The sequence below is a fragment of the Pseudochaenichthys georgianus genome, chromosome 3 (genome assembly GCF_902827115.2).
Source record: "Pseudochaenichthys georgianus chromosome 3, fPseGeo1.2, whole genome shotgun sequence".
Classification (NCBI taxonomy): Eukaryota; Metazoa; Chordata; class Actinopteri; order Perciformes; family Channichthyidae; genus Pseudochaenichthys; species Pseudochaenichthys georgianus.
In genome coordinates this window covers 21,391,365-21,410,256 of record NC_047505.1, presented here as the reverse complement: position 1 = coordinate 21,410,256, position 18,892 = coordinate 21,391,365, and the positions used below count along the sequence as shown (strand labels likewise).

General features: G+C 40.4%; 1 protein-coding gene and 1 long non-coding RNA gene across 5 annotated transcripts in view; both read left to right on the top strand.

The window, feature by feature from the left end:
* The window catches only part of ttc17 (tetratricopeptide repeat domain 17), a 30,699-nt gene extending 25,917 nt beyond the window's left edge, over positions 1-4,782 (top strand). For all 4 annotated transcript variants that reach the window (XM_034106466.2, XM_034106459.2, XM_071206344.1 and 1 more), the window contains 4 exons: positions 822-905; positions 2,213-2,332; positions 2,416-2,559; positions 3,813-4,782. In XM_034106466.2, the coding sequence (XP_033962357.1) occupies positions 822-905; positions 2,213-2,332; positions 2,416-2,559; positions 3,813-3,944 (480 nt within the window). In that variant the 3' untranslated portion in view covers positions 3,945-4,782. The remainder of the gene's footprint in view (positions 1-821; positions 906-2,212; positions 2,333-2,415; positions 2,560-3,812) is intronic.
* Positions 4,783-12,458: 7,676 nt separating this feature from the next.
* Positions 12,459-18,442, top strand: LOC117466856 (uncharacterized). Its single transcript, XR_004554310.1, has 3 exons — positions 12,459-12,712; positions 15,117-15,245; positions 17,697-18,442. It is a non-coding gene; the product is annotated as an uncharacterized lncRNA (long non-coding RNA).
* The last annotated feature ends 450 nt before the right edge of the window (positions 18,443-18,892 follow it).

Sequence of the window (18,892 nt, the reverse complement as noted above, 5' to 3'; positions counted from 1 at the left end):
TGAGGATTACAGGAAGTAACATCCATACTCTTACCTCTTTTTTACCTCGACAGCATGGAGTCCCATCAACAGTGTAGTTCAATATTTGATATTCTCATTTTCAATGCTCCAGGTAGACCACTCCACATGTTTCTTAAATCTCAATCTCTACATGTATGGCAGCCATTCCATTCCAGTGTCTGTTGAATACCAACACAGAGAAATGTTGTCAGTAGTTTATAGAATAAAATACATAAATGCATTTTACTCAAACACATACTGGTAAATAGTAAAACCAGAGAAACTGATCATTTTGCTGTGGTCTCTTAATTTTCAGAGCTGTATACTCAGCATTTATTATAACAAGCTTAAACCTGTATAAAACTACGTGAATAATTTAAATAATGTGTGCTTGTTACCACAGAAGGTTACACAATAGTTTATATCAGACCCTAAGATAGTTATTGGTTAAAGCACATGCTACCAAGGAAGCTGATGATAGGGAAGGGAATTATTATTTGAATATTCAAAAATGATTCATGTATTCGATTATGAGTTATGAATATTTTTAATTGAATGTATTAATATATATAGACATACTTTTTGTCAATTCGGTTAATCGGATAACCGTTTTTTTTGCGGTCGAATATTCAAATATAAATTTGCCTTCAAATTCCCACCCTAGCTGATGGATGCTCAAACTCAGTCCTACAGTATTGAAACTCTGACTGGCAATCATTACAAAATGTTTGTACATTCAACTATGATGAATTATTAGTCATACCCACAGCCCCACTTCTCTGTTAAAGCCCTCACTTGTCTCTTCTTGTCCCGACCCGCAGGTCCTGCAGAACCTCGGCAAAGATAAGTTCCCCCCTCAGTCCTTTGAGCAGGTGGGGACACGCATTGCTAAAGTCCTGGAGAAGGTAACGCTCGCTCATCTCAGTTAAGCCCCTGTCACACTGTCCCGAAATTGACACCCGATGGACACACGATAAAGGAAATGTTCAAATTCGGCTCTGATCGTAGCAACATCGGGCCATTCGTGAGGGCATCTAAGCCATCGTATGGCCGCCGGTGGAGTTTCTCAGGCTCCGGCAGCAACTTCGTGAGCGGCAACTTCGTAAGGCACTCGTGAGGGCATCTTGTCAAGTCGTGTCATCTTCGTGTTATCATCGGTGCATTCACACTCACTCTGATCGGGGCGAATGCCCGATGGCACCGATGATAACAAGATGCCCTCACGATGGCCTTACGAATGGCAAAATTGACACACGAATTCAACACAAAAATGACCTTCGCAAGGTCCTTCGGCAATTTTTTGGCATGTCAAAGATTTTGCCACCGCTCACGAAGTTGCTGCCGGAGCCTGAGAAACTCCACCAGCGGTCATACGATGGCTTAAGATGCCCTCACGAATGGCCCGATGTTGCTACGATCACAGCCCAATTTGAACATTTCCTTTATCGTGTGTCCATCGGGTTGTTTTATTGCACAACAAAATCATGTAAACATATTATGTAAATAACCCAATTTGTGTTCTGTGAAACTAAAAAGGATATAATATATTATTTTGAAGGACAGTTGACAGGAAATTGTTGTTGTTATGGAAACAACATTACGGAGAAAACGTAATATTTTCTACATATAAAGACGGAGAAAGTAAAGAACAAAGTCTGAAGATATCAGTACAGTATCATAGTACTGTAACATAATTGTGTTTGGTACTTTCATTGCAGTTGTATGTCTTAAATGTAATGTAAATGTTGCCTTCGTGTGTGGTTCGGGGCCATCTTCGTGCGAAATTCACAATTCCATATTCGTGTGTCCATCGGGTGTCAATTTCGGGACAGTGTGACAGGGCCTTTAAAGAGAAACTATTAAATAATGGAGGCTATGACATCATGAACACCAACTGATTGTACCACAGCAAAGGCAAATGACGGATACATATTTTGTTCCTGCTATACTCAGTACCAAGCCACTGTCACTAAAAAAGTTAAACACGTTTTCTTCTGAAATAAAAGAAACAATAGGCATGTTTTTGTTATCTGAGAAAAAGTACCAGTGCAGTTGCGAAAAAGGATAAGCAAGGATTTGAAGGAAGTGTCATTGCTGTGCATAATTTAGTAGTAACACCCAGCATTAGTAACGCCCTACCAGCACACTCAATCAAATAATTACTGTGGATTTAAATTGTTCATTCATCCCTCCTCCTCATCCCTGAGTGCAGAACCAGACATCATGGGTGTTATCCAGCATGGCTGCGCTGTACTGGAGGGTCAAAGGTCAAGGCAAGAGAGCCATCGACTGCCTGCGACAGGCCCTCAACTACGCCCCCCACCACATGAAGGCAAGTTACACATCAACTGTTGGTGAGGATTACAAAGGATTGTTTTAAATAATTAAGTAATAATGCTATTTTTATTTAACCAGGACGTGCCCCTCATCAGCCTGGCCAACATCTTCCAGAATGCCCGGCTATGGGACGACGCTCTGACAGTCGCCCGCATGGCCGTAGAGATCGCCCCACACTTTGTCGTGAACCACTTTACCCTCGCCAACGTCTACATAGCAATGGTAATGGCTGCAAGCACATTTATCTGTCACAATGTGATCATTGTTTGTTACCCTCTGCTCAGCTCCTCAAGTGTAACCACTGCAAGACAATTCAAGATATTAAAGAGGCCCTATTATGCTGTAGTGTGGTATTTAAGTTTTGGTGCATGTAAATAGCAGGAAACCGATGGACTGTCCACTCCAAGTAGGGAATGAGTCCTTACCCCAAGTGAAGGAGTTCAAGTATCTCGGGGTCTTGTTCTCCAGTAAGGGAACAATGGAGCGTGAGATGGGCCGGAGAATCGGAGCAGCGGGAGCGGTACTGCAGTCGCTTTACCGCACCGTTGTGACGAAAAGGGAGCTGAGCCGGAAGGCAAAGCTCTCTGTTTACCGGGCCATTTTTGTTCCTACCCTCACCTATGGTCATGAAGGATGGGTCATGACCGAAAGAACGAGATCGCGGATACAAGCGGCCGAGATGGGTTTTCTCCGCAGGGTGGCTGGTGTCTCCCTCAGGGATAAGGTGAGAAGTTCGGTCATCCGGGAGGGACTCGGAGTTGAGCCGCTCCTCCTTTGCGTTGAAAGGAGCCAGTTGAGGTGGTTCGGCACCTAGTAAGGATGCCACCTGGGCGCCTCCCTAGGGAGGTGTTCCAGGCACGTCCAGCTGGGAAGAGACCAAGGGGTAGACCTAGGACCAGGTGGAGGGATTATATCTCTTCGCTGGCCTGGGAGCGCCTTGGGATCCCCCAGTCAGAGCTGGTTGATGTCGCCAGGGAAAAGAAAGTGTGGGGCTCTCTGCTGGAACTGCTACCCCCGCGACCCGACCACGGATAAGCGGGAGAAGATGCATGGATGGATGGATGCATGTAAATGGTCTGCAAAGGTTATAATCCCTCCAGAGGGAGTTTCTCTCCCACACACTCACCCCCTGAAAGGCCTCCATTTTAGTCCTTTGTTTGCTTCCACGACATAGTGACGCTAATATGCAACACACATGCTTCTATTGGCTAGTGCTCCATCACATTCTACGTGATAGGCTAAGGGGCAGGACATCTCTAAGCGGTTGACCAATCACAACAGAGGCGGCGAGCTAACCAATCAGAGCAGACTGGGCTCTGGTTTCAGACGGAGGGTGAAAAGAGGTGCTGCAGCACAGGCAGATAAAGAGCTTTTTGAACAATAAAGCATGTCACAGTAGATGCCCCTTTTAATGAAGCAGCCATGCAGTTCATGTGTTCCCATGGTGACGTGTTTGTTGTGTTTCTCGCCCTCAGGAGGAGTTTGAGAAAGCGATGCGCTGGTACGAGTCCACTCTGAAGCTGCAGCCAGAGTTCGCCCCTGCCAAAGATCGACTGAGAACCATTCAGTGTTACCTGCTCACCAAGAGGGAGCGCCGGCAGCCATAGACCGCTTCATCACAGGACTCCCTACAGTCATGAAAATAACACTCACACTGACACACACTCATCTGAAAACCACAGATAAGCTGCACACAAGTGTAAGAAACCGTCATCTGGTTAAAGGTGAGGAGTCAATATTCATATCCAGTGGAATCTGTGTTCCAACCCCCCAAAGAATTAGGTTTCGAGACGTCACGGAGTACAACTGTAGATAACTTTGCCCACTACTTCTGAATGCAGGACCTCTTGTTATCCAACAATCAAGAAGTCATGATTGTCTGCTTTACTTGCAAAAATGAAAGGGAAATCAAATCAAATACGGTTTGCAAATTACATTCAATTCTTAAATATTCTGGTTTCATCCTCTGCTAATTGGCTGGAAAGTTTACATGCTTAAAGTTATTGAAGCATGTTGGTATTGGGTGCCTGAAATGGCGCCATGTTTTAATGTACCATTAATTGGACATTTCAAATGAGAAGATGTTTTTCATTCTTCGCTGAGATGGTTAGGAATGTGCCTCTAGACTCCGAGGTTAAAGGGGTTTGCGTTGAAAGATAAGCGCTCAATTTTTCTGTTTCATAAAATGGATGGGAATTCTCCGTTTTTCTTTTGCACTTTTATTTCATTATCATTCCTATTTATATGGGACCTACAAACTTTGATTTGTTCCAAGGTCATTTGAAAACAAAAGAGGAACTGCAACATGCTTTGCTTCCTGACTTCTGGCACTCATAAGGCAGAACAAAGGATTTGCTATTGACCATCTACAATAAAAAAAAAACTAAAGTGGAATCTGTATTTAATGTACAGTATTAAAGGCAGTGTGTGGATTTCATTACTTTACTTCTCGGCGTCAATTTCTTTTGTCTTAGATTGTAGAAGTTATAGCATTTCACCAATAACACTTTACAGCCACACTCAAATCCTTAATGTGAACACTTGTCATAAACATGACTTTTTCTATTTCAATTCACATTTTTTAAAGCGGCCAAATGGTGGCACTGTCTGACATTTCATCCCTCCTATCAACTGCTACTGTCTCTCCCTTTCTGTATGATAGCCAGAGGTGGGAAGTAACTAAGTACATTTACTCTTATTGTATTGTACTTAAGTGCATTTTTTGAGGTTCTTTCACTCCAGTATTCTAATGTTATGCTACTTTGTCATTTTACTTCACTACAATTCAGAGGTAAATCGTGTACTTTTACTCCACTACATTTATTAAGTACCTTTAGTTACTTTGTATATTTTGATGAATGATGTGAAATATAATCAACCCTTAAATCAGACTTTAGTTCCAGCTGGAGTAAAATCACAAGCTACCCTGCAGTAACATCATTAAAACTAGCTTTACCAGCTATGATAACACTTTAATGACCAATAATCTTAAGCAAAACATAATGTATATTATTCTGAAATGCACCAATCTGCATAATGTGTACTTTTACTTTTGGTGCTTTACGTATATTTTAATGCCAATACTTTTGTACTTTTACTTCAATCAATCAATGTTTATTTATATAGCCCAATATCACAAATGTTACATTTGTCTCAGTGGTCTTCACAGTGTGTACAGAATATCAGTATGACAATACGACACCCTCTGTCCTTAGACACTCACATCGTACAAGGAAAAACTTCCAAAGAAAACCCACAGTTTAAAGGGAAAAATGGGAGAAACCTCAGGGAGAGCAACAGAGGAGGGATCCCTCTCCCAGGACGGACAGACGTGCAATAGATGCCATGTGTAAATTGAAAAGATAATACATTTACAACATAGGTAGACCAAATGTTTGGAAATGCATGCGTGTATAATAAGAAGATGAATCCACGAGGATGTCAGCAATCTTGTGGGAGCCATCAGGGAAGTAGTATGGTGAGAGTCTGGTAGGACCGCTGAGACTGGTTCAGCCACGACTCGAAGTCCAGGACTCAGATCCAGTACTCAGGATAGAGGATCCAGGACACACGACCACAGCAACAGGATTAGCCTCGACTCAGGATCCCGGCGTAGATACTTGAGTATCATTTTGAATGCAGGACTGTTTCTTGTAACAGAGTATTCCTACACTCTGGTACTACTACTCGAGTACAAGATCTGAGTATTCTCCCACCTCTGATGATAGCTCAAAATGCAATTTATATCAGCTTCATTCAAAAACAAAGTTTGAGTATTTAGCATGTTCACAACAGCAAACAGCCACATCATCAGTCCATGCATCACTGATTAAAACGTCCAAAAGTGTTCATACTAAATATGTATTTTTATTTGAATGAAGAGAATACGATTACACTTTAATGGTTTTCACCATGACCTGGAATAGACCGGTTGGGTTATAATAGTAGGCTATTATAATCTGACTGAAAAATACAGAACATTTGGTCACACTGCAATTAAATTCAGCTTATGTTGAATACAACTCATGAGGACTGCATTGAAATCTAAAATATGTTAATTTCTGTTTCACATTTGCTTTCTTCAGACAACTCTGATCTTTTTAGATCAATAAAAAACATAATCTCTAGTCCAGCAAATAATATACTGAGCCTTGCAAATGCTTTTGATAATCACACTGAAATCTTAATAATTCCATTGGATTTTATTTCTGTAAATAAATGTTCTGCTTTCTATTCTACATCAGGGACCAACTACCTAGTTAGTGTAAATACATCAACCCTCAGCCAGTTGATACAAGCTTTGGATCCACACCATGCATGGTGTATTGATAGACAACGGCAATGTTGAAATAATTATATTAACAGTAACACATTTAAGACTTTGGGTTGCACTGCAGTGAGGAGGGACTTGTTATTAAAGGAAACCAACAAGTGTGATGGCAGCAGGTTCATGAAGAATCAACCCTAGCTGAAAGTCCTCTACACCTGGGACTCCTGAGGTGTTGTGAACGATTTGCAGGCTTAAAATAGATGTTATGTTTAATGTATATGTTTAAAAAAAAAAAGGCCAACAAGTTTATTTGTGTGCATATTTTAAAAAGCAGCAATGCAGCCGTTTATGTTCTGACAAAGGACAATATATATATATTTTTTTTAAACATCCAGACTTAAACTACTTGCTTGTTTGCTATCTGTAGTTGTAGTCAGAATCAAATTAATGTAAAACATAAGAAGCTTTGTAGTTCGGCAGCAATAACCCTGTTGTATAAAGAGCATAACAATGCATTAGAATGAAATGAAAACCTTGCCGTTCAAAGCCGTTCAATTGAACATGATGGTGCCGATGCAGCTTGGTGCATCTCAGGACAAAGCTGGAACAGAGTGTCCGCGAAGAGATGCCCCCACATAGTTTCCTTGTGAAACGGCACCTTTTTCCCCTGCTGCCTTTTATTTATTTTTCCCTTAAATTGCGACGGCTAAAAATGGCACAAGCACGGTGCAGCCTGCTATTTTTAGAAACCTGTAAGGGAACAAGATGGTTGCAGAGGCGCTGAAGTGTATGCACACACTCCTATAAATACAAGCACAACACATGAGAGGGCAAATGTTCAGCTCCACGTTTCCCGCCCTTTTCCCACAGATTGGTTACCGCTGAGGACAAGCGCGCTGCTGCATTGCTAATGGACGCTATTTATTGTTAGCCCCTTGGTGTATTCCTGTGCAGCCGAACCCACTCCCCGCTCTGTTTTGGAATGTTTCTCAATGAATAATTGACTGGAGTGGTATTTTTGACCAGCCCTGTCTTGGGTGCTATATAAATAGCTCATGTGCAGCAAAGCGTGCATGGATTTGTCAGGGGCGTTATAGGCCGGGGAGTAGGAGCCCTGTTATGTAATAGACATGTGAGTTGAAACACTATAAGACACTGCAAATATATCATGTCTATAAATAGATATCCAAATCTCTTAAATGATCTTGTGTGTGTTCTACATGTAGAATGAATATCCCCATACTGATGACCGCCCTATTTGAGTGCAGATTATTTGATAGTCAGTATGGGATACTAGTTTTTTTTTTTTCACTCCTCTGCTCTGCACCCAGAAAGGTCTCCGACCTAAGCAACTGAGAGTCAGGAGCTGTGTCACTGGTGCTCGCCCCATCTGGAGTTTTTCATACATGCAAATCCAGAGTGCTTTTGTGCCCCTGTGTACTGCATGTGTTAGTCAATATGTGAGCCATGAAACAAGCATTACAAACTGGATCCATAACAATCATTTTGTAGTAGCACTTACAGAAAGACAAATTACTATCACAGTTTGATTCCAAATGACACAGCCATAGTCTTTAATACAAGTTACACTTAAACATTTGATCTATAACTTTTACCAAACTGTCTTTATAAAAGAATCAAAGCAAGTGTTTTGCATCGACTTTCAATTATCTTAATCTTATCAGCTCCACCCCTGCTCCTGTTGCTATTAGAAATTGAAACTTACATGAATATTAAATCGAATAACATATATTTGTGAGCCCACAGAAAAGTACAGCAGCATTCAGATCAACACGTTTTAAAACTCAAGGCGTGCACGACCGAGAGCAAGAGGACTGGTTATGTTATGATTTCAGAAGGAGCAGATTTTGAACGAGACAAGAAGAATGACGCTCCAATAGAGAACAATAAAACAATATGTGTGTGTGTCCCTACCATGCCGCAAGTTCATAACATTTTGCAAGGACTGGATATGTTTTCAGATGGAGCAGATTGTGCACTTAAAGGTCCCCATTATACTATTTTTAAACAATATATTATAGGTCTCATATATATACAGAACATGTCTCTGAAGTGTTTGGCTAAAATACCAAACAGATCATGCAATGTAGCATCCCATAATCCCCTCTGTTTCAGCCCTGTTCCAAAAGTGCTGATTCTGACTGTATCTTTAAATGCTAATGAGCTGCTGCTGGCCACGCCCCTCTGCTAGATTCTTTGTTTTTTGGTGATAAAACACAATGGTGGTCTAGGAGGGTATTCAGGTGATAAGGTGGGCGGGTGTTACCTTGGTCGGTTATTGGCTAATGGTTGCCCAACCCAAAAAACATGGTGACATCACAAAGTGGTGATAAGATCATTTTCAGACAGGTTTTTATATAGACGCCTGAGGACAAACAGAGAATATTTTTTTCTGATACTTTCTGAATCTCTTAAGTGAGGGGACACATATGTATGTATTAAAGAAAAAGTGGATTTTGCATAATAGGTGACCTTTAAGCACAATTGACTCATGATTGCCGCACATATATTCCCTAGAAGATGCTGTTGTTCACTTTTTGTTAAATAATCTATTTTTATGCAGCACCCTCTGCGGGTAAAATCAATACCATCTTTGTTGCAGCTTTGTATTTATATGCCAGTGAAACCCGATGCAGAAAAGCAGCCCTGAAGTCATTCAGGGTGAGGACCATCAGTGTTTTGAGGTCCTCATTTGTTCCGATGCAAAACTTTCTCCATGTTGAAAATTGTTATTGCACCTCGCAGTGAGTGGATATATTTGGCTCAGTGAGCTAAAAATAGTAACACTGAATGGATGTTGCTGCAAGATATTACATAATGATAGTGAATCGCCCGCACGGACATGAAAGGAAATGACTATTTTAAAGACACAGAGACAAAGAGTGGAGCAATATTTCCACACACAAGGAGAGCATGTCAGTTTGCTTCAATGTCTCATTTATGGGGGGGATTTTCACACATTAGCATGTTTTTTATTATCATCTCACGTTTGACACTGACTTCTCAGTTACTGCAAAATAATGCTGCATCTTAATGAAGCCAGGATGTGTAATATTATTTTCTCGCTATCAGAATACAGTATATTGCTGTAACAAATACAGAGAAAATGGAAGATAATCGCACATTATCATGCAGAATATAAAAATACTCAGTCAAAAGCACATTTTACAACAATCTTCTTTGACATTGACATCTTCTTTAGATCCCAAGTCATCTAACTATTTATTAAGTCCGCAAACACCATTATATAATGTTTTTATCTAAACATTTCCTTTTTTAAACGAGGTGGAGGACAGGAGATCTCAAAGTCCATTTTGTGAAGGAAAATGCTAGTGTATAGCAGCACATTATATCCATATTTATGTTTTGGCTTGAATACATATAAATACTACTTGATGACCAGACATTAATAGAGAGCATTTATATTTTTCTGGCTTTGTCCACAAGGGATTTCCCTGCATTATTAAAGTTCAGTTCTGTATTACAAATGTACTGGCCCTCTGGGGATAATAGTTTCTGCTGCCATTAACACCAAAGACCCTTCTTTTTATCTCCTTTACCATTTCCCTCTCTCTCTCTCTCTCTCTCTCTCTCTCTCTCTCTCTCTCTCTCTCTCTCTCTCTCTCTCTCTCTCTCTCTCTCTCTCTCTATTTGATTGCTGTATGTTATGTGTTACGTAGGGTAGCTACACAACAGATGTCTCCATTTTAAGCCTTGAAATCAACAGATCTTTAGTCTGAAGTCACTCCTGACTGTTACAGGTAACTGCTTCTCTGTTGCTTTAGTACCGTGGTCAGCTCCTCAGGACCACCATCACTATCTCCTCAGACTTCTAATGAAGTTATACAGCAAAGATGGGAGACAAAAGGTAGACACAGATATCAAATGACTCAGAAAAAACATCATCAATTGTAATCGCGAGAAAGACCGCGCCCATCTGGGTTTGTTTTCTTTGAAATCTGGTTCCATACGTATGTTCTTAGACTTTTCTAAAATGGGGATAAAGTGCACAGGTGTTGGTCGAATACCAGTTTAAATCTAGCAATTCACGAGTCCGAAACCAGTCTGTAAACTAAAGATGTTCCATTTACAAAGCTTAAAAGGATATCGTTTGTAGTACAACATTACATTTGTTTCTGTTTCATCAGCATGACTCTGAATGACTCATGTGTATTGAGTCCACACCTTGAGTATAGCCCTTGAGCCTCGAGATCACATTTTGACTTGAGTGCAGTAATGTAGTGTGTTAAAACAGAGTATAGATTTTGATCTGTTTTTAAGATTGAAATAAGTAGCTTTAATTGCAGCTAATCTTGTTTGCAACGTCCATCTTAATTCCTTGTCTGCACACCATCAGTTATCAATGGTGTGATGTGCTGAAGCTGCAAAGTAACTAACTTTATGTATTCATATGAAAGAGCTTTGAGCATCACTATGACTACAGATCCTCTGTAGTCATAGTGATGCTTGTAGTTCACTGGTGTGCCAGATGTGTGTCTATAATGTATTATAAATAGGCTCTATTATTATTTTTTAAGATGTATAATATTTAAATGTTAAATAGAATAATAAGGAACCATGTGTTGCGATCATCAAAATATAAATCATCTCCTGAAAATGTAATGCCATGAAAATCCTACAGGTTGCAGCTTTAATGAATGAGACAGTGTTTCATTCTTAAAGAGATACATTGATAAAGAACAAAGAGGATTGTTTTGTTTTCTAATTGTGGGAGCGCAGATGGAGCCTGGAAGCTGTCTCTGTGTTGATGTTTGCCTCTCCGTACAGTAGTAGGCTACCCTGAGCAGAAACCCGCAGCGCCAGGCATGTTGAGTATGAGAGTTAAAAATAGCATCATCGGTCGGCCAAGCGCCGCTCCGTTACTACGCGCTTCAGCATTCTGCCCTGTGCAGGGGGAGTCTGCAGGACGGAGCAGCAGCAGCATCAGCAGCAGCCTGTGTGTGTGTGTGTGTGTGTGTGTGTGTGTGTGTGTGTGTGTGTGTGTGTGTGTGTGTGTGTGTGTGTGTGTGTGTGCGCGCGTGTGCGTGCGTGCGTGTGTCTCTGCATCATCACACTGAGGGCCTCTTTTGGCTCTGCTGGAGGGTTAACCCAACCGGACGTCCTTTGTATCCACCTTTATAGAAATAAGAGGATGTATGATCACGCCTTTATATGTCATGATGTTGTGTTGGATCATGATGGACAATTTACAAATTTGCTTTCAATGACATGGGAGGTTTAGACAACAATTCTCTTTCCAGTTTTAAATTGGGAGGAGGTTGCTCCCTCTTTGGCCTATCATCTGTTTTCGACATTTCCAGCGGGTGTTTCATTGGATGGTCGCTGGTCTTTAGCCACCGTACACACAGCGGAAGCTCCTGCATCCACCTTCAAAGTGGGAGATTCTCCACCTGACGTCTATGACTGACGCAGCCAGAAGGAAGTATTCCTCAATTTCTGTTGGGGTTACATATAAAGAAGGGTGCCAAAATAATAGTTGTAATACATTGTAATGGTATGAAATCATCATTTGCCATTAGGACTAACGATTATAGGTGAGTGTGAGCATTTTGGTCACAATGTCTTTTATTTGCTTTAGGGAGGGGGAAGCTTTGCTCTTGCGTGTGCATGAAGGTCTACCAGGTGTTTCCAGTAGAAAATCACAAAATAATAAACGCCCAATTTTGCACATTTCCTTGATTCTGTTGAAGTCCCGGCGTGCGTTTTTTTTCTCCACAGCATCACTGTTAAGAAGATGCTGCCGTGCACGCGCATGCATCGTGCAGGCAGGGAGGGAGAAAGGCGGGAGCGCGCGGCAGCACTCAAACGCTGCACGCTCGAAATTCCTCCAAGGAACCTCTGCGAGCTTTTCTTTTTTCATCACGCGCGAGCTAAAAATAGAAACGGGGTTGGATCGTGATCCAGAAATAGATAGGGGGCATCACTCCTATAAAAGGCTCACCATTCAAGAGTACAGTGTGTGCACAGTTTGAAGAAGCGAAAAGACGGAGCACATTTTGTGGAGAAAATTGCTTTTTTCCTGACACTTTTCGTGGTTTTACTGGAGGCTCCGAGGCTGCGATGGTGAGTTGTGTGAACCTTTCTCCAGATGCACCTGTTTCCTTTTTCTTTCAGCCTCTAGTATGCTTTTTATTTAAACCAATGCAAAACGTAGATGTGTAGCTCATTTTCGATTTACGCGGGATGTGTGCAGGGAGAAACGCCATGTCATGAGTGTTTTGTGTGGATTTTTGCAATTGTTTGCACTGTGCGTGAAGGGATCTCTAACCAGTCTGTTTGCAGCTACACGGGAATCACCCTTAGTTCTGAATAAAAAGGGTGGATTTCTCTTCTCTCAGTTAAATGCAGTTGATCTCGTAATTATTTTTCTATTGCTGTTGTAATTGTGTTAGACCCAAACAAGATTTCTGAAATATCTGGATGATTTCGGAGTGAGTGGGGAGCTGTTCTCCGGCTGTGGTGCTGAACCGCTTTAAGAATGGCTTTGCCTTTTAGCACAGAGCGATCTGACAACACCACAGTGGGCATTTTTTTTCAACTTCCATGCACCATGTTTCAAACGAAAGGCTTGAGGCTTATACGATTTCTCATTTATCATGCTTGCTCTTTCATTTTGCTACTGTTTTAACGTGCAAATGCTCAGATTTCGTTTTTTTTGGTCATGCATAGGCTGAAGGGCAACAATCCCAAGAGCACATCGCTACCTTTACTATCCAATCGTTGTTTGCCGTTTTTTTCTCCCTTTTGTGCACGATGAGTCTCGAGTCGTGACTGCTAAAAGTGAGTAAGGCGCGTGCTGCGTCAGTGGCGTCTGGCTCCGGTGCGTCTGAGACAGATGGGGGGAATCGTGACCGGCTGGGAGACGCGTCCGCCAATGAAAGGCTGGACGGCCCAATGGAAACGGAGAGAGGGTGGGGCCCCTGCTTCGGCAGCTGGAGCTTAGGAGCCAAATGAACCCTTTGTAAATAAAGGGAACTTTACTATTAATGAAACTGGAGTCACCGATCGTTGTCATAATGTGTTTTTCCTCAGTGTAAAGTGATCCGCACACATCAGACCAAGATTCTGTATTTGTGTGGGTTATGGTTTTGTTTAACGTCTCACTGGTGTCCATAGTAGATGTCGCGGGGCAGCAATGAAGCTGTCAGGTGCTTTGGCCTCCTGCTTATGTGCTCGTTTCCTTTCGCATCGCTTTTGGTAGATGACGAGTCTCCCTGTCCAATGAAACGGCGGTCACCTCTGCTGCGCGTTAAAGTCTATAACAGCAATGAAATGCCGCCTCTCCTCATCGCCGCTCTTTTTAATAACAAGGCTGCGTGCTGCTGCAAAGCAATGCCAGCTCAGTGGCTTTCACTTTTGGTTTCGGATGGTCACCCAACATAACCGATTGTAGCTACACAAACGCCCGTTGCAAAAGGTGTTTCTATCTGGAAACATATTGAGGATGAAGACCCGAGGAATGGAGTGGATGTGGATTTTTTTGGGAGCAGTTGTCCGTCACGAATCTTTTTGCGGTCTGGGCTTGCTGTGCATACATGAATCTGGGAAGCCCTTACCCCAAAAAGCATTTGTGGAGGATAATGAACGTCGCTCTTGTTGTCGTGCAGTGAAGACATGCAGGCCGAGGTCTGGACTCACGAAGTGACCCAACACACTATGTGCATGTTGCATTCAAATGGATTCGAAATGATGTATTCTCTCCAGCTGTGATGCATGGGGAAGTCAAAGAAGCCACAGGTCAAAAAGGGTTATACAGAAATAAGGAGTGTTTCCTTGCTCCTCTGTACACACCACACCACCTCCTGTCGAAACAACACTCATTCAGCAGTGAGTGTTGTGTGGCAGCTCGGGATGTGTCTCATTAGGCACACTATTCTGTTATAAAATAAACCTTTTACAAGAGTGAGTAAATATTAAGGATTTGGCACAACACTGTTAAAATATAATTATTATATAAACAAATAGTTTTTAAGCAGCATGTTGTTTTGACTCTTATATGTCAGCTCTTTCAGAGGGAGGAAGATGAATCAGGCATTTTGGTCAAAGCAGTTCCTGATGAAACTATTTTTAAATAACTGACATATACTTTCTTCAGGATTTTAGGGGTTTAAGTCATCAGATGTTGAATTGAAAATGATGTACTGTGAATACTTTTACCGTTGCAGAAACTTGAGGTGCACCTATACGTCATTTTCTAAATGTTTATGCAAATACACCTCTCTTTCTTTGTTAAGCTTTTGCGATCCTATAGTTAAACAATGCACATTGCAAGTTTTCCTATAGGGAATCACACTAACATATGTTTTGTGTGTTTTCTTCTGGATTTTGAGGGAAACATTCACTATGGACCAATGTAGCTAATGTCACAGGTTACTCAGGAGCAGTTCTTTAAACAAGGATGACATCATTTTCTACTACTTTTTCATATTATCCTATTTGTGTTTGTCTGTGCCTTTTGAACTGACAGGTTGTGTACATCACACACACTATGCTGGGAGACGGCAGCAGTGACCTGACCACTGTGAGGTCAGCAGGTGGAATCCACAGAGTGAGTGAGGAAAACTGGGAGAGAAGTAAACCTTAGATTTTCCTCATTGTAAGCAAACACGTCTGTAAACATGTTCATGCACCTAGCCGTGCATTCAATTTACGTATTTTATACCACCCTGAAATGTACAACTGTTCTTGTTTTGTTGTTGTTGTTGTTGTTGTTGTTGTTGTTGTTGTTGTTGTTGTTCTTCTTGATCACCAAATATTACAAGCATGGAAATACAAATTGTCTACGCAACTTTTCCTTTACAACAACAATATTTGGGTATAGTATACTCGTTGATCAGTGTTATCTACAATAAAAGAAATCTATGTCTACTTATTATTGCAAGTAAGGAATGAGCCCTAATCATTTAGCCTTCCAAAGGATTTCATTTGAACCTGTTCAGGCTCAGCACTAAACTACTGTATGTGTCACAACATGCCAGTGTATTGATCTTCAAAGATTCATCATGTTTTAGTGTGCAAACACTTCAACGGGCAGGAACTTGTAAATAAACCTTCTGTGTTCAAATGAAATGATTAGTCAGACACACTGAACACCTCAGGTGATTATCGCTACCCTAACCCTAGCTTACCCTCAGTTTTACTTATGTTATGTTGCTTTTTGTTAATCCGTCATGAATTACTGATCCCTTTCAATTTGCTTTGTGAGATATTTTAATAAGAGTCACTTCATAGAGGAGACCCTGGGCCTGGGGTCTCACCCATGAGCAATAAGAAAAACCCCATGGCTCTTGTGAGCAGGGAGCTCCTGTTCCAGGGGATTGAGAATGTGCTTAAGCCTCCCTCTCCCTGCGATCTCACCTCCAGGCCATCTTTCTAATCAGCTCACCTGCTCAGAGGAGAATTTTGTTTGTTTGTTTGTAGCCTTTATTTAACCAGGTGAAAATCCCATTGAGATCAACTATCTCTTTTTCTCTGCAGCACATTGGTTAAACATACAAACAACAGAAAACAAAAAGGACATCAATACATCATAATTACAGGGGTATACATTCACAATGACAGATATCTAATAACATTTCATCTATCCGAGTTTTAAAATGATGCAAGGGAACCAAAATGCTCAGTTTAAAAAAAAATTGCATAGTGTTCCAAGCTAGAGGAGCAGCACACATAAAAGCTTTAGTACCTAACACAGTCCTAGCACTTGGCACATGTAATAAAAACACATCCTGGGATCTCAGGCAATAGCTACTTGCCACTCTCTGTGAGATCAAAGAGCAGATATAAGTTGGTAGTTTAGCCAACATGGCTTTATAGATAAACATGTACCAGTGACTGAGCCTCCGTACAGTTAGTGAAGGCAGACCTGCCTTGGCATACAGGGTACAGTGATGAGTAAGTGCTTTACAGTTAGTAACAAATCTCAGAGCACTGTGATAGGCGGCATCTAACTTTTCCAGGCAATGGGCAGGTGCATTCATATAGATCAGATCACCATAGTCCAGCACAGGTCAAAAGAAAAAAAAGAAAATTCATAACAATTACACAAAATACACACACTGGTCTGCTTCGGTAGTTCTCTGTCTTATGTGGCGTGATGATGGAGACAATAACTTTGTAAAAAGTCATAAATGGTAAACTATTATTTAATACAGTGAAACAAAACCAGATCATTTCAAAAGTCTTAAATACAATTTCTATTTTAGAGAAATATATGGATACTGTGCGTGATTTTCTTTTAAGGGGTTTACATGTAATGTCATCAAAGACCTTCTGGTCCTTTTCTGTAAATCATTGGGGGATTTGGGGTTTTGAGAAAGTGTTTAGGATTTAGTGAGAACCAAACCTAATGTGCTGTAATGTTCTGTTAGTGGACAAACAATGTATAGTCAACAACACATAGACATTAAAGAGGAATTTCTAAATACATTTATGTTTCTATAACTGTCTGATAATGAGCATTAAACATGTATGTTTTCTGAAAGGCAAGACACAGGTTAATTTCTATGAGTCAATGTACATCCATGTTATAATGGTACTTCTGCAGGTGTGTGTGTGTGTGTGTGTGTGTGTGTGTGTGTGTGTGTGTGTGTGTGTGTGTGTGTGTGTGTGTGTGTGTGAAAGAGAAATAAATCCATAGAAAATACGTTTTTACAATTCTTGGTCGAATGCATTCTGAAATAAAATGAGATGCAATACTGTGTTCTGCATGTATAATATTCACTGAAGCCCACAGACTTTTTTAGTAATCTATGATGAACCACAATTTGATACGTTGAAGATTCAAATCAATAATACAAAATATAATCAACAAATACTATGAACGTTTTGGATAAACAGTTGTATTTGTGAGATTCACAAAGTAAGGTCAGCATTTGTAGTTGAAAAATGTTCCTTCTGTTCCAGCTCAAAAACGAACAGTGAACACATATTTAAATTGTATAATATTAATTTGAAATGGGCTGTTAGGCAGAATTAGTGCTTTTCTTTTAAATTGATGGGTTGATGCTGACACTTTTCTACTTTTATATAAACATTTTGAATGCAGGACTACTACACTCACACCAAGCAACCAGGAACAAACTTCAACTGAAATCTGCTTGTCATTCTTCTAACACTCTAAAGAAGTGTTCAACTATCTTGAAACAACGAGGTACACAATAACTGTTAAGGCTCCTAAAGAAAATGAATATTACCCTGAATAATTCATTTGTGGCGGTTCTTATTAAACAAAAGGCAGAGACAATAATGTGTGTGTGTTAACTTTTACCTCACGATTGTCCTCCCTCCATGTGTGTCTTGTCTCCATTTATTTGTTTAAACTGATGTATTTAAACCTAACATTTTATATAAGTCTTATTTTTTCAAATATATCATAATGTCTGTGGATTATGTAAAACAAAATTGAAGGAAGGAAACCAAACCCTTAACATATCCCAAAAAATACTTTGTGACCTTGTAATGTGTTAACTCTATATTTATAGTTAACTGTGTGTGCATGTTTAGTTTCGGATGATATGTTTCAATATTAATAAGTCTTTTCACATCTTTCATGTAACAGCTGTAAAATAAAAGCAAAGTGAACTCTTCTATAATGTGTCCTAATTGCTTTTCCATGTTTAGTGTTCGTGAAAATAACCACAGCATTTATAAGTGTGATGTTTTCCTGAAATAAACACATGAAATAAACATAAATAAAAGCTTGTGAACCTATGTTAAGAAGACACAATAAAATGTGTTATGTCTTGTAAAATCCACTTGAGTTTATAAAGTATAATATGTGTAATAAATTGCTCTGTGTATATGGTGTTCTGCCTCTATGTGTGTGCGTTTAGTCCAATTACATTCATAATATCCTGAATGTACACAGTGTTAGATAACGATATCTCTTATATCAATGAGTTTTATTCTCAGAAATGACAAATAAAAACAATGAGATAATTGTAAGGAGCTATCCGTCAATATGCTGAATGTCTGACTGTGGAGCACCATCTGATCAAAAGATCTGTATACACCTCTGTGACTTTCCCACTGGTTTAATATGTTTTGTTAATGTCACAAATTAGCTTCTCTCTTCATTCATCAATGTACAACTTAACCAGCTTCATCCACCTCTTTCACACTCCGTCTCACACAGACATCAGGCCTGCTACTCGCCTGTCACGCTCTCCTGGTTATGATGAGCAGCTGGTCCATTTATGTCCGAGATGGCTCTTTAATCTACATTTCATTCAGGTTACTTTG